This window comes from Lissotriton vulgaris, chromosome 2_1, assembly GCF_964263255.1.
Source record: "Lissotriton vulgaris chromosome 2_1, aLisVul1.2, whole genome shotgun sequence".
Taxonomy (NCBI): Eukaryota; Metazoa; Chordata; class Amphibia; order Caudata; family Salamandridae; genus Lissotriton; species Lissotriton vulgaris.
Genome location: NC_141687.1, coordinates 546,304,727 through 546,323,353, shown reverse-complemented (window position 1 = coordinate 546,323,353; position 18,627 = coordinate 546,304,727). Strand labels below are relative to the sequence as shown.

The following is an 18,627-nucleotide window of genomic DNA, read 5'->3' as shown; positions in this document are numbered from 1 at the left end:
CGTTTTCTGGACCATCCCAATACGTGCAGTAGTCGTAGGCCAGACCATTGCTTACTATTTCCTCCTTCTTGTGAATCTTATTCACTTGTATCTTATTCAATGGCTTTCCTTCTTCTTCTTGTGTTTGTCCCACCCTGGATACCTTCTTTAGCATGCTTTTGAGTGGATGACTTGAATCCTTCCACAGCTCCACATTAGGGAATTACATTTTTATCTTTCGCTTCCAGTGCTTCATGGGAGTGCGTGTTTCCTTTCTCTCTCCTCTGTGTGCTGCTTCCACCAACCCCTCAAATACCCTCACCTCTGCGGTACTCCCACCATCCAAAGATTATCTGTTTATTCCTAGAGGTCTCCTCATCCCAGGTTTTAAAATATATATATAATGCCCCCTCCCAGCTTCCATGCTGCTCTCCCTACTGCTCCTGTTACCCACTTGCATTTACTCCCCAACAGTTCTGCTCCATCCCTTTCTGTCATTTTTTTCTCCATTATTTTTCTTTTCTTTGAGCCATGGCAACTGCAAATTGCTACTGAGCTGCCCCATCCTATAAAGAAAGTGCTGTAATGTACTTTATACATTATGTTAATGTATTGCTCCAAGATGGATGCCTACCATTTTGGAAGGGAAAAAAAGGTCCCACGTTATGATGTATGCATGCATTTACAAGGAGACGCATGCATGTGTCATCATACTGGAGCTGCGGTCATGATGTTCATGCATGAATGATGATGCATACATGTGAATTCCTCAATACACTTTTTTTTTGCTGATGTTATTCCGCATCAGCAAGGAAGCAGTTTTTATTTCTTTTTTGTCTATTCGTATCAGCTTTTACAAACAGCTTTTAGCACTGGGAGTTCTAAAAAGTTGAGTAATGCCATCGAAAGGTGATAACTATTGGCTGTGCCAATGGCTGCTAAAATATGAAGCTCAAAATGGTAATCAAGCTATTGCTCTTTTGGCTTTTTGAAAATATGTAACTATTGGATTTGCGTTTGGTAACTATTTCTGTAACTTGAAGAAATGTTTTAATACTGCATAAAAATGGTGGTCCTGATTTGACAATAGACGCAAGACTCAATTCTTCAGTTGTAATTTGTTTTGGGAAATCAGCATAATAAATATTCAACTGATTAGAGACCAAGTGGGTATCTCATGCTGCCTTGACAAAATAGAAGCAGAGATTAGCCAGTCTTCATAAAAAGGATGACTTTCACCATGTATTAGGGCACCAACTGTACTTTTGGAGCCAATGTAGGTATAGATGCACGGGGGCTAAAGAAAAGCTAAAGAGGAGGACCTCAAACTGGGTACATTTCGTACTCCGTGAAGTGATGTGTCATTAGTTAAATCAGACCACGCACACGTCTCAAGTCCAGAAACCCCAGATAGTCTTGGAACACACGAGATAGAATATCTGGGGACCAGACTTTGGCGTTGGCCAACTTTGTTAAAAGATTTTTAAATCCCTCAATAACCTCTGGACAAAAAGCCTTTTAAGCACATTCCTTCCTTAATTTTCCTCCTGAGGCAGAACCACGGAGACAGTTTTTTACTTCTCCAGAGCTAAAATATTTTTCATTAACTTGTCTCTCTTAACCGGTCTCTGTCAGCGGGATGTGGAGGAAATAATTCAGTATAGGGGGAGGGGGAGTTGATAATCTACTCACAGCCTATTTTCATCAACTCTAGAACCCACAGGTAATAAAGGGAAAAGCTACAACAGAGGTAGAACAAGATCAAATGCCCACCCAGTGATTGCACTGAGACTTGCACTATTACTCAACCTCATTATAACCCAGGCTCAGTCGGGATTTGTCCCCCACAGATCGCCAGCACTGAATCTGCTTACCCGATTCGCATTAATACAAAGAATGTCGCCGGAAGTGCCTGACGCTGCTGTACTACTTGATACTGAAAAGGCCTTTGACTCCCTGGTGTGGCGTTTCTTCTTGGAGTGGATGAGGAAGTTGGGAATTCCCAAGGGCTTTATTGACCTCACCTCTTTACTTTACACTGCTCCCTTCGCTAGGCTTTGCTTAAATGGCACTTTGTCCCCGTCGTTTGCTCTCACAAGAGGCACCAGACAGGTATCACCGGACGCGCAAATCCCCTACAGAAGGCTGAAGTAGTGTGGCTCACTGGTTAGAGGCGGCAGACCCGAGAGCAGAGGACGGCCCGGGACCAGGGTTCGATTCCCAGCGCGGCAGGTTTCTGGACCAGGGTCAGCGGACTCGATAATTCTCTCGCCTCGGTGCCCACTCTGATCAGCGATCACACTCGGCAACTCTGGGCATTAGCTTGCCTCATCTTCACTAACGGCCCCACCAGACCGCCGGGGATGCCTGGTCTCACCCTGGAGATACCCATTAAGGGACCATCTCTCAGGGAAGCCAGGAAGGGTTTCGCAGCGGTCGAAGCGCCTTGGGACCCTACGGGTAAGTAGTGCGCTATATAAATGCCTATACATTTACATTTACAAGGCTGACCTGGTGCTCCTGGCCCCCCCCAGTACCGTGCTGCCACAGGGGTTTCCCCAAGACCCGTGTGACATTCAAACAGTGTCAACAATAATCTATGCCTGGCGTAAACTGTAGCGGATCGCAGGTGGCTGAGCCCTCTACTCCTCTGAAATCCCCATCACTAATAATCCATGGCTTCCTATTACAGAAGAGAGGCTGGGGAGGGGAGAGGGGAGGTGATGTGTTCACTGGCACAGAAGGAGGGAAGTTCAGTGAAGTGACATTTATGGACCAATTTGTTTTTTAGTAGAGTTCGCTGAGCACTCAGAGCTAGAATTCCGGAATATCCACTGGAGCCTGAGTCTTGTCCTCTAATCACTAATGCAAAGGAGGATCATCTGATTTCAAAACTGTATATGGCTTGCATGGCTGTGGTGCCGAGTCGCATACAAAGATTCGGGAGGCATGGGAGCGAGATTTGGGGATCCAGATTCAGGACTCACATTGACGTTTTGCTGCACTCGGATTAGGGAGGTCTACTTGAACAGCAGGCACAAATTAATGCACTTCAAATATCTATGGAGTGTTTACATGTCCCCGGCGAAACTCCATTCTATTGACCCCAACCGCCCGCACACCTGCCTAAAATGTCGGAACCCACAGGCGGATTTTGCCCACCTGACTTGGAACTGCACTAAGATAGAGGATTTTTGGAGAACCATTTTTAGGTTAGTATCCCTGATGACACACTTGGAAATAGATCCCATGCCCGAGGTTGTCCTGCTGGGGTACGTTTATAACATGCCAAAGGCGCCGCGTAAATTTATCGCTATTGCCTTCCTGTTAGCCAAGCGGGAAATAACACTCAAATAGGGTAGTAGGACCTACCCTTCAGTGAAAGCTTGGCTGTCTAGCCTCACTTTTTGTAACACAAATAGTGAACTCTATACCAAGACGCTGCCTCCAACTTCCCCACCAAAAGATATTTGAGGGCCGTTCATAGGATTGTCATAGGATCGCCCTCCCCACACAGCAACCTGCAGGCATAGTCCAGCTGGGGTGGGTTGATCTGCATCCACTTAATCTGGCTCCAATATAGACATTCATTGAACTATGCAGGTTGGAGAAGTTTGTCATGGGAATCGACCTTGCAGCAGGGTTTTGATCAGAGGGCATATTACAAGGTTCTCTATAAATGCTACCCTTTTCAAATGTGCGATATATTTTACTTGCAGGCCCACCTTGAGTGAAGACCGGACAAACGGCTGCTGTAATCTACAGTCCGTGACTACATGGAGACGCAGGATCACGGCATCTCTGTGTCACGGCCCGGTCTGGAGCTGAACTTGGGGTTAAGGCGTTGGGGACTGGTGGCGTCCCATAACACCATAAGTACGGGATCCACTGAGCAACCACTAGCCCTCCCCCACCCTCACCAAGCACAGCAGCGCTCACATGAGCAAGCAAGTAAAAACGGAGCCTGCTTCATTCCAGCCAATGGGAATGCTTCTGCAATTATGAAAGGAGGGAGGAAGTGCATCCCAAAGCAATCAGGCATCTGACGAAGGCTCTACGCCGAAATGCATTATGTCCCGTCATGCTGCGGTGAATAAAAAACTGCCAACGAATTCCCCTCTGTGTCCTCTCCCCGTTTCCACGGAGGGGAGTTGTACTGTATATTTTCACGCGCTGGCCAATTGCGCGTGCACAGAGGACCAGTCTTGGAAGAGACCTGCATAAATATTGGCACAATCGCTTTTCTACTAGCCAAGGTATTGGTTGCTTGAAGGCCCACCTTGAGTGAAGACCGGACAAACGGCTGCTGTAATCTACAGTCCGTGACTACACGGAGACACAGGATCACAGCATCTCTGTGTCACGGCCCGGTCTGGAGGTGAACTTGGGGTTAAGGCGTTGGGGACTGGAGGCGGCCCTCAACACCATAAGTACGGGATCCACTGAGCAACCACTAGCCCTCCCCCACCCTCACCAAGCACAGCAGCGCTCACATGAGCACAATGTTAACTCGGTTACAGACACTAACCTGAACAATGGCAGCTGGGTAATGGAGTCCTAGATGAACCGGACTACACCAGCAAGCAAGTAAAAACGGAGCATGCTTCATTCCAGCCAATGGGAATGCTTCTGCAATTATGAAAGGAGGGAGGAAGAGCATCCCAAAGTAATCAGGCATCTGACGAAGGCTCTACGCCGAAATGCATTATGTCCTGTCATGCTGCGGTGAATAAAAGGCTGCCAAAGAATTTCCCGCTGTGTCATCTGCTCGTTTCCACAGAAGGGAGTTGTCCTGTATATTTTACTTGTATACACTTCTTTTGCTGATTGATTTGTAATTGCGGTAAATTACTATGAAATGTTTGTAACCATGACAAAAAAGGATACATAAAAAGTAAACAAAAAAAAGCCCACCCAAGGGCTATAAAGATGGCCCTGAGCAGTGATGGCAAAGTAATGCCTTTGGAGCTCGAGAGGGGAAAACTGGGCGTGGGGTTGGGACATTACAGTAGACCTCAATCCCTAAAGTCAAAATTCAAAGGAAGTAGACAACCTTGAAAAGTAAATGGCTTCCTGTAGCCCCAACTGCCAGCAACCTCATCATCCTGCCATGCACAGATTTCTCAGGACACCAGCCAGCTGAGCGCCAATAGCTTGTCAGAGGCAACAGCAAGACAACATTTTGAAGCTACTTCAAGATGGAGGCAAACAGCAACAGCCCCAGATGATGTAGTAGCGAAACATAACCCATCAAAAGAAGGTTTTTTGATGTTTCCCATAAAGTTGGAGTAGTCAGCTTCCTCCTGGAACAACTCAAAAAGACGTGAGGCATGCTTAATGTGGTTTGAAATTCACAAGCTATCTCACTCTGGGCAAATATTTTTTTATAGTTTTGCTGCAGTCTGGATCATACAAATGTACAATTCTCACATGGGAAAGGACATGTTGGCCACCAAGAAGTCACTCTTGAAACCAAAATAATGTATGTTCTATAAATATAGTGTCCACCAGAAGCACGGAAGCACTGACTTCTCAAAGATTTTCCTTTCTTTTATCGAAACGGTCCAAACTGCTGATGAAGGGACATCAGTCCAAAATCAGCAGCAGTAACTGCTGAAGCTTGCCAGTGTGTGACAAAAAAAGCATTCCTCCAGCAGAAAACATTCAATATACTTCCTTTCCCTGGGGACACAGGCAGAGTTTGGTGCTGCAGCATCGGACTTTGTGCCTTCTGCATTCATCCTTGTGTTTTCTGCAGTAGGAACATCTATGTTTGGCAAATGTTTGATTTATTAGGGCCAGCAACTCTGAGATAGAATAAAATAGGTTGAGAAGCAGGCACTGCTGTCTCTGATTCAGAGACAGATGATAGCTAGAGAGTAGGATACTTTTCGTGAGAATACTGCCCAAAGCGTTTTTGCATTTTTGCATTCAGTGATACCAAAGTCCACAAAAAATCACAATTCAGTCTCATTTCACAAGATGGCCACCAAACCTAAAACATAGCAGCACCTCTACCACTGCAGACTCCGCATCAGCACTTCAGATGCCAGGAAATAATGGCTCAAAATCCCATGGATGCAACTGCAGGGAGGCAATGGTATAGTGTAGCAAAGAAAGTAAAACTTCAGGCATAATGGAGAAGGCAGTCCAATTCGGTGCGTGGCCCTACGATTGGTGGAGCCGATGACATTGCCAGAATCGCAAGACCTGCCCTGAAGGCTAATTCTGTATTCCTTTTAGGAGCGGAAACAGCATTAACAGCAGAAAAACCTTTTAATGGAATAATATTACCTAGCCTAAAAACCTACCCCTAAACAGCAACAGACTAAAACAATGTCATGAGGCTGTCATTAGTGGCTTCATAGCCATTAAAAAAAGTCAATAATTCCTTTGGCTATAAAGGATTATGTTATCCTTTGAAAGGGGCAAGAGGAGTTGCTTGCCTCTGGGATGAGGCCTCACCCTCTTATATGTAAAGACTCTGGTGCAGAATACAGATGTGGTGATGAAAGGTTTCTGCAAAAGAATAGACTGAACTGCAAACAATGAGTTTGCAAATAGATTTCAATTGTCAACGTTCTCCTGCTTGTAATCAAAGTGTATCATTTATAATGAGCTCCAATCCAACTCACTGAAGCACTGCACACAGAACCAGCCAAAGAAAAACAAATAGAGCATGGAAGACCTCTACAGAAATCTAACCAGCAAAGCAACGAATATCATTATAAACATGCTGGGCTTATATGCAACCAACATCATGTAAAATCTATCAGCTTCTCTGAAACCGGAAAAAAATGTGGAATAATATCATGCGAAATAAACAAGCACCATCAGAGTTCTAAAGTGAGGTATTTAAAGCCTGAGATTTGTATAACACATGAATGAATATCTTCCCTTAACCAGTTTCCTTTAGATAACCAGAATAGTTTTCCACCGATATGTTCACTCTAACCCTATGAAATAGGCACTTTTCAGTGGGGACACTTTACAAAACCATCCTGTTCAACCCTCCCTTCATGTTCCTGCCTTTTACCTAGGCATTTTTCAGTTTTGCGGAATGACACTAACTATAAAGCTTAAGGCATCTTACTCATATTTTCTTCATCGTCTACATCCATGATGAAATGCTTTTCTTGTTTCCGTGACTGGTACAGCTTGCTTCTCTCTAAAAAATAAAGAAACGATTTTAATCTTTAAAGGTACACAGAACAGAAGAATAGATCTGTAAAAGTGCAAAGTATCTATTTACCTAAATAGAAGTTATACAGAACTTTCAGTAGTGAATAAATGGATGTTCTGCAAGTCAGCCTCTAGTTGGAACCACATTGGGAACAGGGAAGATTTGATATTTTCACATTTAGTTCTATACTGAAATTCACTCTTTCACGTTGGTCTACTAATAGGATTTTGTATTAATAAGTTATTTAAAGTGAAATATGTTAATAGGTGTGCATAGGTTCAGCCTCGACTTACAACTAACAGGTATATTATTAACGTTCTCAGAAAGATGGCTTGAATGTCCCGTTAAGATCAAGTTATGCTCTTGGGGTCAAAACATAGACAACATGAATACGGATTGCCTCACCTTGAATCATATAAACGTCATGGTTTTGAATGGATTCCCATTTGTAACGCCATACAATCTATTGCTCGTTTTAATGTTATCGGTTTCAACAGAACAAAAGAACCGCACACTCTGCGCTATTCTTCATTTGATGTCTTTTGCTATGAAATATTACAAGGTTAATACATTCTACATTAGTGGATCCCCTGTTTGTGTTTTATGCTTTTAATAAATGGGTTTGCCCCATGTTTAATACCTGTAAACCATACTCTAGCACAACAATGCTATAATCACTGGAAACGAGTCACTAAAATGTGTAATCAGGTCAGCTAAGAAGAGATTCTATTTGGTGCCATGGCAGCTGGACAAAGTCCGAAAGTGGAGATTTCATCATACTTTGGCTGAGTGAGCTGTCTGTGGGATGCTTCCCTCCCAAATGACTGTGAGCCGCCCTAGGAAGAAAATCTGAAGCATATCTTTTGCTTGAAGAATATGGAAGATGGGAGCGGGACCTCTTTGCTGAACAGGCAGTATTAGAAGAGTGAAGGTGTACTGCATTTTCATTTGTGAAAATCGTTAATGTCTGTAATAAAGTGTGAATTTCTTCTGCATTTGTGGAAATCAATGTGTGAGAAAAAAATCACTGAATGTAAAACATAATAAACTCAATAAGATAGTATACAGAGTATAGACTCAATAAAAATATATATAAATAAGAGGTTTAAAGAAAACATTTAAGGGGGCGCGGCCAAGATGGCGACGTGAGCGGACGTGTCTTCCCGAGCTCCCGCGTTGGCCTTTACTAGCACAGGCTCTGGTACTCCTGAGACCTATCAGCCTCATCAACGGATCGCCCGGTGCCCCAGGGGTCCCTGGCATTGGTGGGGGCCGGTGACGGGCAGTGTGGGCTATCCGGCCGCGGTGGTCGATGCGGCCTGCGGGGAAGATCTGAGTTGTGGAGCAGTGAGCGGGCGGGGCCGGAGTTGGGCCCAGGACCTGCTGACTCTGGTCGCGGCTGCCCAGGGGGGGCGCTACACGAGACGCTGTGCGGCAAAGGAGGGTCTGGCCTGCGCGTGAGTGCTGCGCGAGGCGCCGGGAGTAAAGTTGCCCGGCAGCTACTGCGGACCCATCAGCAGCAATGCGGCCGGATTAGTGCAAGCCACTGCTGAGAGCCTCGAGGCGGGAGCGGCCGTGGATCGACCGAGGCCTTTTCGAAATCCCCACTGGTGGCAGCTACAGGAATTGGAGCGGGGATCAGACGGCTCCAGCGACACCGGGGAGAGTGGCAGACGGCATCTGCGGCTCCGGTAGACGGAGCGAAGATGAGGCACAGTGTGGTGGCCTAGCGGGGGGACATTGGCAGCGTGGACTGGGCCCGGCTGGCAAGGGGACAGAGCGCTGCGGGCCCCCCTAGCATTTGAGATAGCGGATTTTGGGGCTGCTGGAGACACCTGGGAGCAGGTAGGGAGTTTGCCTGTGCTTCCGCATCCCCTACACAGAGTGCACGAGGGTCCCATACCGGCTGGGGGACTGGAGCCAGGATTGGGCCTGCAAAGTGAGGGGCCACGGCCAGAGACAGGGTTACGCAGGCAGTGGGACACAGCAACAGTCTGAGGCAGGCCTCGAGAGGCGGGGCCAAACACACAACTCCGGGCCCAGCAACAGACGAAACGGCCGGGCTGAGGCCCCCAGCAACGCAGGGCCCGCTTCCATTGCATGAGAACATTACCACGAAAATTCGGAGGAGGCCCGGGGAAGTGAGCGATTGGCGCCAGCTCACTGTGGCGAGTGATTGAAGGACCCCGCACGGTGTAGACAATACGCAGGGACGCAGCAGGATCTGCGACCAGCTCTGTGCAGTGGGAAGATTATCTGCGAACGGTGCTCGCAGGACAGGCCTGGCACCAGGGTTGCCAAACCAGCACAGGGCATGGCCGGAAGAAACGCATCCCCCGATACAGCACACTACGGTCAAATACCCCACGAGCAACCAATACCGTTTGGCCAGCACTTTCGAGGCAGGAGCGCGAGGAAACCACAGAACCAGAGGCGTCTCAGGGCTAGGAAAAGTTTTCCCGGAGGATGCACTCAGGACTGCGACACGAGCGTCATGTCCGTTACGAGGGTTCGCAAGGACAAAACAGTGAAGGAATGTTTGCCAAGGCCCAGACGTCCCCGTCACCTAAGAAAACGTCACCGGCGGAGGTCCGCCAGGCTGAGATCGCGGCTGTTGGCACGGAGCCCATCACAAAAGCCTTCTTGGAGTCCCTCTTTACAGCCTTGAGGGATGACATTCACATCTTCAAGAAGAAATTTTCAGAGGAGCTCCGGGAGGTTTGTAGAGACATGGATGGCATTGGCGAACGTGTAGTGGAACTAGAGACCAAGCAGGAGGGACGGGACACCGAGATCGCGGCTTTGCAGCAGGAGATAATAAAGGTAGGTACACGATCAGCAGGTAGACTTGCAAACCCAACTGGAGGACCTGGAAAATCGCTCTCGTCGGCACAATGTACGAATCAGAGGGGTGATGTTGACGGAGGACACCAGGGACCTGTTTGAATTTGCAACTGAACTCTTCAATCATATCTTGGGGCGGCATTTGGAGGCGGAACATAGGGTTGATAGGGCGCACAGGGTGGGACCCCAGCGAGCCGCGTCGCCCTCCCCCGCCCCCCGGACATCTTATTGTGTATACAGGACTTTCGAACAAAAGAGGAAATTCTCCAGAAGGCCCGGCAACTGCACCCTATTTCTTTCAAAAATCAATCGCCGACCTTGTTTCAGGATCTTAAGTTACAGAAACGTCGGATCTTCAAGCCGGTCACAACGTACCTCCAACAGCATAAAATTTCCTATAGCTGGGGCCACCCCTTCCGTATCATGGTCAAATTGGAAAATAAGCTTTACCAGCTCCGCTCCTTGAAGGAAGCATGTCGCGCTTGTTGGGTATTGACCTGCCGGCGGAGGAGGAGGAACTGACGATCCGCTCTGGAGGTCCGGAGGCCTCGGCATCCAAATGGCGTCAGCAGGGCAGATGGCGTTGTGTCAAGAAACCCCCGAAGGCCGAGATCGAAGACGGCCAGGGGGGCGGCCGTCGCAGCAGTGGCCACAGATTTGGCCTCGCCTCATCCAAGCTGAATGTTCCGCCGCGCCCTTTGAGGCTGGGGGCTGTTAGTTATTCACACCAGGTCATCGGCGAGAGGGGGGAGTGAATTGACTGGATTGCATTACCCCTTACTAAACGGTTACCAATCACCTATGAAGATGATGGACTATGGACTGTTTTACTTTAAGTTTTCTGTTGAGGGAGTTTTGTTGCGGGGGGGGGCTGGTTTCTGAGAGTGGGGTACTAGGTATGCTGAGGGTCCCTAGGCTCACGTTTCTAAGACCTTCAGAAACAACTGGCGCCCCTGGGTTCTTGACTACACTACATTCTTGGGGGGCTCCTGCCCATGGGCCTCCCTTTAGGGTGGATGCTATATGGGGCCTGCACTTCAGAGCGGTCCTGTCAAGCCTAGAAAATTTGCAGGCGGATATCTGCCTCCTACAAGAAACTCACCTTTTAGCAAAGAACTGCCAGTGCCTGCGATCCGCGAAATTCCCCACCCAATTTTTTTCCTCTAGTCCCACTAAAACAGCGGGAGTGGCGATTCTAGTGTCTCAGCGGTTTCAGGGGGGAGGTTTTGCAGAAAGAAGCAGAAATCAAGGGGAGGCTCTTGGTCTATCGTTTTGCTATTAATGGCCTCACTTTTACCATCGGCGCTATCTACGCTCCTAATGAAGGCCAGGAAAGATTCCTGCACGGGGCTCTTGCGAAGGCTACAGACACCACAGATAGGCACATAATCTTGGGGGGTGGACCTGAACCTGGTCTTTGATAATCACAGGGACAGGTTGAGTCAACGCTCCCACCAGACGGGCACTATTTCTAGGTAAAGGATCACACGCATTAGCGACTTAGGCCTATGTGATCTCTGGCGCGACATACATCCACAGGAGCGAGAATACTCATACTATTCCAACGCACACAAGACATTCGCGAGATTAGACAATTTTTTTGCGTCCTCATCGATCCGGGCACTCACGGCTGGGGTTTAAATAGGGACAGCCTCTCTGTCGGACCATTCGCCAGTCATTGCTACCTTCACCCTCCCACCTAGAACTCTACCCTCTAGAGTGTGGCGCCTCCGACACCCGCTCCTTCATCGAGCAGACGTGGTTAAGCGTATACAGACCTCCATTACTACGTACCTCTCCCATAACGCTAATTCGGACACCACCCTGACAACACATTGGGCAGCGTTAAAAGCAATGGTGAGGGGGGAGTTCATTGCCATCGCAGTGGCGGATAATGTTGAGCGCAAATGTAAGAGGGCAGAACTGACGCAACAAACCAAGGAACTAAAGAGGATACATCAGAGGACGGGAGCTCCGAGAGTATGGAAACAGCTTAAAGCCGCGCACAGCCAGTTAGCAGCGTTGGATCAGGACAGGGCGAAATTCCCTGCGTTGCCCTTGAAACACTCCTAGTATACGGGTGGGGATAGATGTGGACGCCTTTCAGCCCACTGGTTGAGAGAGACGCGTCAGAAACAGGGGGTCCGAGAAATCCGTAGAGCAAATGGTTCATGCGTTACCGAAGATGCTGCGATAGCCGAGGCATTCGGTGACTTGTATTCCACCCTCTACTCTGGCGCCCCGCTAAATGGCACGGACGGGACTACCTTTTTAGATTCAGTCACGTTGCCGGTTCTCACCCAAGCGCAAGCCGATCACCTGGATTGGGATATACGCGCGGAAGAGGTCATTTCGGCCATCTCGCGTCTTAAACCGGCTAAGGCACCAGCGCCGGACGGCTTTTCCGCCATATACTATAAGACGTTCTGTACCACCTTGGCCCCTTTGCTCACTTAGTTGTTCAACTCGTTCGCTGACCGAGGGGCAATTCCGAGCGATCTCCTGGAGGCATCAATCGCAGTCATCCCCAAACCAGGGAAAGATAAAACTGTGTGGAGCATACCGCCCGATATCTCTCCTTAATATGGATTTGAATCTATACACTAGCGGCTCGCCTTAGCCCCCTCATGTCGGGGCCTATAGACCCAGATCAGGCGGGATTTATTCCCGAACGCCAGACACCAAACAAAACCAAACGGGTTCTCCACCTCATCGAGAAGGCCACACGAGTCCCGGGAGAATATATGATGCTCACTATCGACGCTGAGAAAGCGTTTGACCGCGTTCACTGGCCGTATTTGGCGCAGGTACTAGAGCGCGCAGGGATGGGTGAGAAGTTCCCTACCTATATTCTCTGTTATAAGTACCCTACGGTGGTGGTTTGCGTGAATGGGCACACATCCACTCGTTTCCCCATTGAAAGAGGCACGAGGAAGGGGTGCCCTTTGTCACCCCTCCTCTTCGCCCTCTATATGGAACCGCTAGCGGCGAGAATACGGGAGAACCCAGCCATTACTGGCATAAAGTTCGGCGGATATGTCCACACGATCTGCCTGTACGCCGACTATGTATTGATCGCTCTTACCAACCCGGGGACGGCGCTGCCAGCTTGTATGGCCGATTTGGCCGCCTTAGCTCACGCGGCGGGCTTCAAGGTGAATACTGATAAATCAGTAGCCATCGATCTCACTGTCGAAATCTACCCGGGAACGCCTGCAGGAATTGCTTCCTCTCCGATGGGCCAAAACTATGACCCCATATCTGGGGATCCAACTGGCCGCTTCACTTCCTGAGGAGGTTAACACCAACGATACCCTTCAGAGTCAGAGGATTCGACGAGAACTCGGCAGGTGGAAACATTACCCTATATCATGGCTAGGTAAAATCGCGGCGGTCAAAATTACCATTTTACCCCAGATACTTTATCTCTTCCGAGCCATCCCTCTCCAGCCTCCGGCGGGAAGGATACGCCAGACTCAGGCCGAACTTGCACAATTCATCTGGAGTGGGCGGAAGCCTCGGGAGTTGTCGATGCTTGCCCCGGAGGGGGGTGGGCTGGGAATCCCAAACCTCCACCTCTATTTTCAAGCTGCCCAGTTGTGGTATATGGTTGAGTGGAGCCGGTGGGAGTCGGAGAAGCACAGGCTCTTTCAAGAGCAGGCGGTGGCAGCACGACCCTTACAGGAAGTCCCATTTCTCCATAAAGCCCATAGACCCCCTAATCTGTACGCCTCGAGTATTACATGGGCCCCTTGGAGGTATGGGACGCTAGTAACCTCAGGCACAAACTTAGGTCCTTTCCCTCCCCACTGACGCCACTACAAGATAACCCGGACTTCACTCCTGGCATGGACTTGGCGGCCTTTGCAAGATGGGGGCCTGAGGGATGTCGCGTCCTATACCAGGTCTACAGTGCGGAAGGAGCCCTTCCTTTTCCCCAGCTGAAGCAGACTTATGGGCTCTCTGAGACAGACAGACTTCAATAATTACAAATAAGGCACTGGGCGCTTCAACCCAGCGTCTGCACCCATGCAAATAGACTCCTGATCCCTTATTAGCGATGGGTAATCACCCGCACATCTGACAAGAAACTAATTTCTGACTTGTATAAGATGCTACAAGGGTGCCTTACACACACCTACAATCCTAGCGATGGGAGAGGGAGATCAGTAGAGTCCTAAGCCAGAAAGAGTGGGATAACATATACTACAGGGCCAGACATTCCGCATTCCACATGGGGCTTACCGAAACTCTCACAAAGGTAGCCACATACTGGTACTACACTCCAGAGCGGATACATGTGATGGATAAAACGCAAGAGGCGCTTTGCTGGCGGGGTTGTGGCGAAGTGCGTACCCTAGTACATTTATTATGGGAGTGTGAGCATGTCCAGGCATACTGGACCCAGGTCTTAGATGAAGTAGACAAGCACTTTGAGAAAGAGCTCCCACACTTCCCAGCGTATATTTGGCCTCCCCAACCCACTGATGTATCCGCTGCGATCCCGTAGAGGTAGGCAGATAGCAATAGCGTTAGGATCTGCGACACAAAATATACTCATATATTGGCGTACTTCCAATGCCCCGACATTCACAGGATGGTAGCATCGTCTTTGGCACGTCCTCTGAGTGGAAAAACTGACACTCACCCTGGCGGGGGAGGGACCCAAGTACAACGAATTGTGGCAACCCTTTCTGTCGCTACTGGTTACGGAATTTAGGGAAATCACATACCCCAGATATTTGAGACTATTGCGCCTCACTGGTTCTCAGGAGATAACATGAAGGGGAAAGAGAATTGCAGAAGAAATTGGAAGTATCGGGCAAGAGATGTGGAACACAAAGGAGGTGAGGGGGGACTGGTTGGGGGGGTGTTTATGGGGATTCTTTTCTTAGGTGGATACGTAATTGGTAGTGGCACTATTTGATAATGTACCAATTGTTGAGTTTCATTAATTAGACTCGCAGACTGTGACTGCCTACACCAAAGCTTTAATGATTGATCACTGCCTTTATGATATTATGTGTTTGAGTTGTGCCTTAAACCTACAATAAAGAAATTTAAACCATAAAGAAAACATTTAAGGCATAAGGAAATACAATCCTAAAAATCAGCTGTTAAAAAGATGATCACACTAATGCACCATAAACTGCACTGTACTCAATCATACATCACAGCAAAATACCATTGTCACACCTAATACAATACGTGGTTGGCTACACCTAATAAACCATCCCTCGGCGGGTACCAAATAGACCATGCAGATAAAAAATGTTTTTTAGTTTAAACAACCCTAGTATTAAGACAATCTATAAACAATACCATATTTCTCTAAGAAACAAATGTTCTGGATACTGAAATTACGCCTTTTCATAAATTACTAATAAGGCATTGTCTTGCAATTGTATTTATACAGCGCTTCTTAACCCTGACTAAAAGTTAAAGATATTTTCAGAGTACATGTTGTACAATATTCCTTATATTTTGGATCATGAGTGAGAACTCACGGAATGAATATGGAATTTAATTCTGTGCCATCTGCAGGCACCTTGTCCACCAATGGCATACTGTCTTCATCCAGAAGAGAAACAGTGACATGCAGATCATGTTTGGGGTATAAAACAGCCAGACAGCCTTCTGTCCGATGCTGGTTAGCCAATAAACTCACCAGACTGACTAACCGGAGATCCTGGGTCCAGCGGGAGCAATGAAGGATGCCTGATCTCAGATGCCTAAATGTGCTCTCCGTAACAAGCACCAAAACCGCTTAATCTGAGACAACGCAGAGGGAAGGAGGGAAATGGAATGAAAGAGAAGATATGACAACTGCAGCTGCAAGTGGCTGTGCAGCTGTGTTCCTTCACACTGCTCTGCTTGTTGATGCCCCTCACTGCTTTTAATGTGCTACCTCTCTTCCTTCAATCAATTTCTCTGGGCGTGGCACCTGGTTTTTCCTAAAGCCTTTTCGCTGTTGTGCAAAGCATGAATGTCCAACCTTGAAGATATTTCAACTGTAGATCTGAACTCTGGACTTGGTGCTTGAGAGTCTGCCCACATGTGCCTTAGTCTCTGAGCACCTTGCATTATCAAACAAGTTGTTACCTTTATCTGGCTGTTAGGTCCTATTTCTGTCACAACGGCCTCCTCAAACAATTATGCTTAGCCTCACACAATGTCTCACAAATGTTCTGTTGACTGGAAGATTAGTCTAGCTGTGGTATTCCCTCTGGTTCTCTGTCCCATTAGTTATCTGTCGAGCACTCCTGTGAAGGGCACTGCAATGTCATATGTTGAGGGTCCCCCTGGGGATGGAATGTGACTGAGGTGGAAATTTGACAGTTGAAAGGGAAGATGTTTATGGATGGATGGGATCTTCATTGATTAAAGGACTTAAAACTTTCACAGTTTCCCCGGCTCTCATTTGATGTCGTCAACTTACAAAGAGCCTGACTTCGAAATGCTACACTGGCGTAGTCGGCAGGATTGAAGATCCCAACAACAGGCAACAACCTTAGGTGAGATTGTTCAGTTTTCCTATGCTGCTCAACTATTGTCCATGGTCTGCGCGCTGTGCTTCTTCTCTACATGACTTTATCATCCATTGAACAATTACGTTTGGACTCTTTCCCCTCGCCTATACCCCGTTGACACAGATAAACTACGTGTGGTGGAGGCCCTAACTGAGGGACGTATAGGGCATTGCCCTCTTGTGACGAACACTCCCACTCACAGGAACATGGTGTGTGTTGTATGCTCTGTGCTTATAATCGGGGCTCCGCCTTGTCGGGACTTGTGGAGTTAGTAAATCGTTGAGGAAAAGGGGTATATGAGAGCATTTAGAGAACTCTTACACAGTCTCTTTCAGTGCTTTGCCCTCGAGCTCAGTGTTCGCACAGCAGTGGAGATTATCAGCGTGCAATCTGACTTACGCACGGAAAGCTCTTTCAGCGCGTTTGTGTTTTAAGCTCCCGCCGACAGGCACAGCCTTTCGCCTGCTCTGGTGCCTTGTCTGCTTCTGTTGTCCATGTGAGCCCTGCGGGCGCTATTTAAAAAAGGGAAGAGGCACTGACTTACTGCTCAAGGAATACTACCACTCCACGGAAGTCACTCACATCTTACTAACATATTGTGCACTCTCGCACACGCTCAGCTTGTTCTAGGGAAACCACTCAAACCGTACCAATTTAGCGGGCGCTCTCGCTGACACACTCAGCTTGTTCTAGAGTTCCTCTATTCGTGAAAGCGCCGACAGGCACAGCCTCCTCCAGATTGCCTGTTTACCTCGCATTCCGGATGTAATTGCTAACTGATTTAACCAATTCCTTTCTATTAAGCCAAATTGTCGTCTTGGTGCATTGCTGACCTCAATAGGTTGTGGATGGTATCACAAGATATCCTTTGGAAAACTTTATTTTTCACATTTGTACTCTGGGTGGTTTGGATGGTAGTTTTGTTCCTTCTGCTTAGTGTTTGCTTCTTGTCTCTATTTTAAATCTATCAGGTCTTCAGTCATGCAAAATATTCCAGCTCCAGCATTCTTCTTGGCAACCCCAGGCACTCCAACCATCAAGTGGGAAAAATTACCCAAAAATGTTTTTGAGAGATATGCAAAGGGGTGTGGTGCAACTTTGAGTTCAGAACGCAAAGCGGCTATCTTAATGGACAAGTTCTGAGGGGCAAGATATCTTTGATCATCTACCAGTGCAATCACAAGCGGACTTAAAGGAGTAGAAGTTGCGTATTTTGAAGCTTGACAAACTTTCCCAAAAAGCAGCACTATCCTGGAACTGTGTCATTCTGCTAGATGTACCAGAATGAGGGAGAGTCTATTGAGTCACATGTCACTGACCTCCACAGCTTAGCTTCTTTGTGCAAGTTTGGTGGCATGGTGAATGATCACATACGGGATCAGTTTATGGTTGGATGTGTCACTGAAAGGGTGCGTGATGAACTATGGCTAAAGGATGATCCCACCCTAGAAGATGTTTTGGTCATTGCTAAAAGGGTGGGGCATTCTATGGAGAATGTCAGGGTTATCAGGAAAGTAAATCTAAAACGATGTGAGTGTGCATCTGGTCAAGGAGAAGACTAGAGACATGATACGAAAGAATGAGCAATACACTTTCAAAGGGAAGATGAGAGCAAGGAGGTGCTTCCGATGTGACAAAGTTGGGCACTTGGCAAATGACAGAAGTTTTACTGCTCTTACAACTGTGTGCACAAAGTGCACTAGATCGACCCAAAAAATAGGGGGTGGAATAGCAATTGTTTTTAAAAATGACATTTCTGTTTCGGTTATTGATCAGTGTTCTAATTCGACCTTTGAAATGATGATTTTTAGGATTGGCTCGTCCATAAAAGACAGCAGGAAAGGAGCCTTGGTTTACCGCCCGCCAGGCCCCCTAAAAGATATGTCCAAACAGTTAGAGAAGCATTAGCTCCCCATGTTTGTCAAGATAAAGAATTCCTGCTGCTTGGAGATTTTAATATTCACAGTGAGGATGAGACAAATAGTGATGCACAGTCCTTCCTAACTGATATATCGCTTTTAGGATTAAAGATATGTAACAACGGACCAACACACCAAGCAGGGCATACCTTGGATTTGATATTATCCAACT

At 47.6% G+C, this 18,627-nt stretch overlaps 1 protein-coding gene across 8 annotated transcripts in view; it reads right to left on the bottom strand.

Moving 5' to 3' along the window:
* ADARB1 (adenosine deaminase RNA specific B1) overlaps positions 1 to 18,627 on the bottom strand; it is a 947,690-nt gene that overhangs the window by 268,311 nt on the left and 660,752 nt on the right. For all 8 annotated transcript variants that reach the window (XM_086955520.1, XM_086955521.1, XM_086955524.1 and 5 more), the window contains one exon: positions 7,073 to 7,147. In XM_086955520.1, coding sequence (XP_086811646.1) covers positions 7,073 to 7,147 — 75 coding nt within the window. The remainder of the gene's footprint in view (positions 1 to 7,072; positions 7,148 to 18,627) is intronic.